The 2,931-nt window shown below is 50.4% G+C and overlaps 1 protein-coding gene across 1 annotated transcript; it reads left to right on the top strand.

The window, feature by feature from the left end:
* The first annotated feature begins 1,422 nt into the window (after positions 1-1,422).
* Positions 1,423-2,385, top strand: LOC128843618 (olfactory receptor 52K2-like). The gene has a single exon (XM_054040628.1). The coding sequence runs from the start codon at positions 1,423-1,425 to the stop codon at positions 2,383-2,385; it is 963 nt and encodes a 320-aa protein (XP_053896603.1).
* Positions 2,386-2,931: the final 546 nt, after the last annotated feature.

Below are 2,931 nucleotides of genomic sequence, written 5' to 3'. Positions count from 1 at the left end.
AGAAAAGGGCAACAAAAATGTACAGGGGTGTGGAACGGCTGCAATATGAGGAGAGATTAATAAGATTGGGACTTTTGAGCTTGGAAAAGAGGCGACTAAGAGGCGATATGATTGAAGTCTATAAAATCATGACTGAGGTGGAGAAAGTAGATAAGGAAGTGTTGTTTACTCCTTCTCATAACACAAGAACTAGGGGTCACCAAATGAAATTAATAGCCAGCAGGTTTAAAACAAACAAAAGGAAATATTTTTTCACATAACAAACAGTTAACCTGTGGAACTCTTTGCCAGAGGATGTTGTGAAGGCCAAGACTATAACAGGGTTCAAAAAAGAACTAGATAAATTCATGGAGGATAGGTCCATCAATGTCTATTAGCCAGGATGGGCACGGATGGTGTCCCTAGCCTCTGTTTGCCAGAAGCTGGGAATGAGTGACGGGGATGGATCACTGGATGATGACCTGTTCTGTTCATTCCCTCTGGGGCACCTGGTATTTGCCACTGTCGGAGGACAGGATGCTGGGCTAGATGGACCTTTGGTCTGACCCAGTCTGGCCGTTAGATAGATAGATAGATAGATATCAAACTTTTAATTGTTCACATCCTTGATTATGTTCTTAACTCACAGTTCTGGATGCACCCGCTGTAATTTGCAATGATCAAACAGCTGCAATTCTCTCTGGTTCATTTTGCCATGGACATATCAGGCTAGATTCACCCCTGGCACAACGCACTGCAGTAGCTGTACAGGGGCGTAGGCTGATCAGGGAGTAGCCAGGGCTGTCTGCTGTCTCCAAAACATTATCTTGTGTCCTCAATCCTCATCTTCCTCTTCTTACCTCCGAGCATGGGGTAGGATCCTCGCAGCGGCTCATGGGTCTCCCGATTGCACTTGGTTCATGGAAGGTGACTGGGGAAAGAAGGCAGGGCAGGGAAGTCTCTGTGCCTTACACTCCCCATCGGTCAGTACAATAGCAACTGTGGGCCCCAGCTGAGATCAGGGCCTCACCATGCTAGGAGCTGTACATACACATGTGCATGCTAGAGAGTCCTTGTCCTGAAGAGCTTAGAAAGGAAATAGACAAGACAGACAAAGGGGGGGAAACTCAGGCCCGGAGCAGGGAAGCGACTGGCCCAAGGTGACCCAGCATGTCAGTGGCAGAGCCCAGGGCAGCATTCAGGTCTCCTGACTTGCTGTCCAGTGCCCTCCCTACTAGACCACTGTGCCTCTCCAGACCATTCTGCCAATTTAGGAGCATAACTTAAGGCACCGAGCTTTGAACACTTTGGCCTGAATAAACCAAATGAGCTTGTGCTAGGTTTGAAAAATGTCCAGCGCCCTGAAAAAATCCCAGCCCTTCAATTATTGTATTGCAGGGAAAGAACTTCTGCAAATCAACTGATCCGCACCTGCTGTAGGTCATGTCAACCTTCAATCAGACCTGCCCTAACCCCTCTACGTTCCTGCTGACCGGCATCCCCGGCCTGGAATCTGAGCATGTCTGGATCTCCATCCCATTCTGCCTCATGTATGTGATTGCTCTGCTAGGAAATGGTACTGTCCTCTTCGTTGTAAAGCAGGAGGAGACCCTCCATGAGCCCATGTACTATTTCCTGTCCATGCTGGCTGTCATTGATCTGGTCTTCTCAACTGCCGTTGTCCCCAAAATGCTGAGCATCTTCTGGATGGATTCCAGAGAGATCAGCTTCGAGGCTTGCTTCCTCCAGATGTTCTTCATCCACACCTTCACTGTAGTGGAGTCAGGGGTGCTCTTGGCCATGTCTTTAGACCGATACGTGGCTATCTGCAACCCCTTGAGATACAACACTATCGTAACCAGCCCAAAGATTGCCCAGATTGGGCTGCTGTCACTTGCTAGGGGGGTGGGGGTTGTGACGCCCTTAACCTGCCTTCTAACCAGTCTGCCCTACTGTAAAATGAATGTCATCCCTCATTCCTATTGCGAGTACATGGCTGTGATGGAGCTGGCCTGCGCAGACTCGGCAGTCACCGACCTGTACAGCATCGTTGTGGCCACAGCCCTAGTGGGGACAGACTTCGTTTTCATCGCCTTCTCTTACGGCATGATCCTCCACTCCGTCCTACGGCTCTCATCTCAGGAGGCACGTCTCAAGGCCTTCAGCACCTGCGGCTCCCATGTCTGCGTCATCCTGCTCTTCTACTTGGGAGGGCTCCTTTCTCTGTACCTGCATATTTTTAAGCTCAGCCTTGCTCCTCACACCCAAGTCTTGGTGGCTGACCTGTACCTCGTCGTTCCCCCCATGCTAAACCCAGTCATCTACGGCATTAAGTCCAAGCAGATCCGGAAACGGGTCTTTAAGCTCTTTGGCCAACGAAAGATCTTAGCAGAACCCAGTATCTAGGGTGGCCACTGACGCAGCCCCAGATCCTCCCCTCCATTGTCCCTGCCCTCTCCTGCGTGTCCCCGCCCCTACCAGCATGACATTGCATGCACAGTGCATGTGAGCTCACACCAGCGGGACGGAGCAACACACTCTGCAAAACAGCATCCTCCGTGCATGATACCAGAGATAACCACGGCTGGTTTGATATCAGTACCGGACAGGGGGCAAACCATACAAAACCAGGTCTGTCTGGATTAAAACCAAATGAATGGCTTGTCTACCAGTATCCCACCTGCTACAGTATGGGGCCAGATGTCAAGAGGTGCTAAGCAGCCCTGACTCCCATTGAAGCCAATGGGACCAATCCTGTTGGGTACTGGGGGAGGGATCAGAGGTTTGAGCATTGGCCTGCTAAGCCCAGGGTTGTGAGTTCAATCCTTGAGGGGGCCACTTAGGGATCTGGGGCAAAATCAGTACTTGGTCCTGCTAGTGAAAGCAGGGGGCTGGACTCAATGACCTTTCAGGGTCCCTTCCAGTTCTAGGAGATAAGTGTATCTCCATATA

This window comes from Malaclemys terrapin, chromosome 1 (assembly GCF_027887155.1).
Source record: "Malaclemys terrapin pileata isolate rMalTer1 chromosome 1, rMalTer1.hap1, whole genome shotgun sequence".
In the NCBI taxonomy this organism is placed as follows: domain Eukaryota; kingdom Metazoa; phylum Chordata; order Testudines; family Emydidae; genus Malaclemys; species Malaclemys terrapin.
Note: the sequence above shows the minus strand (reverse complement) of the source record. Positions and strands in the feature narration are given on the sequence as shown.

Excerpts from the sequence above, each read along its gene's own strand:
- LOC128843618 (XM_054040628.1), top strand. The coding sequence starts at position 1,423 with ATGTCAACCTTCAATCAGACCTGCCCTAACCCCTCTACGTTCCTGCTG.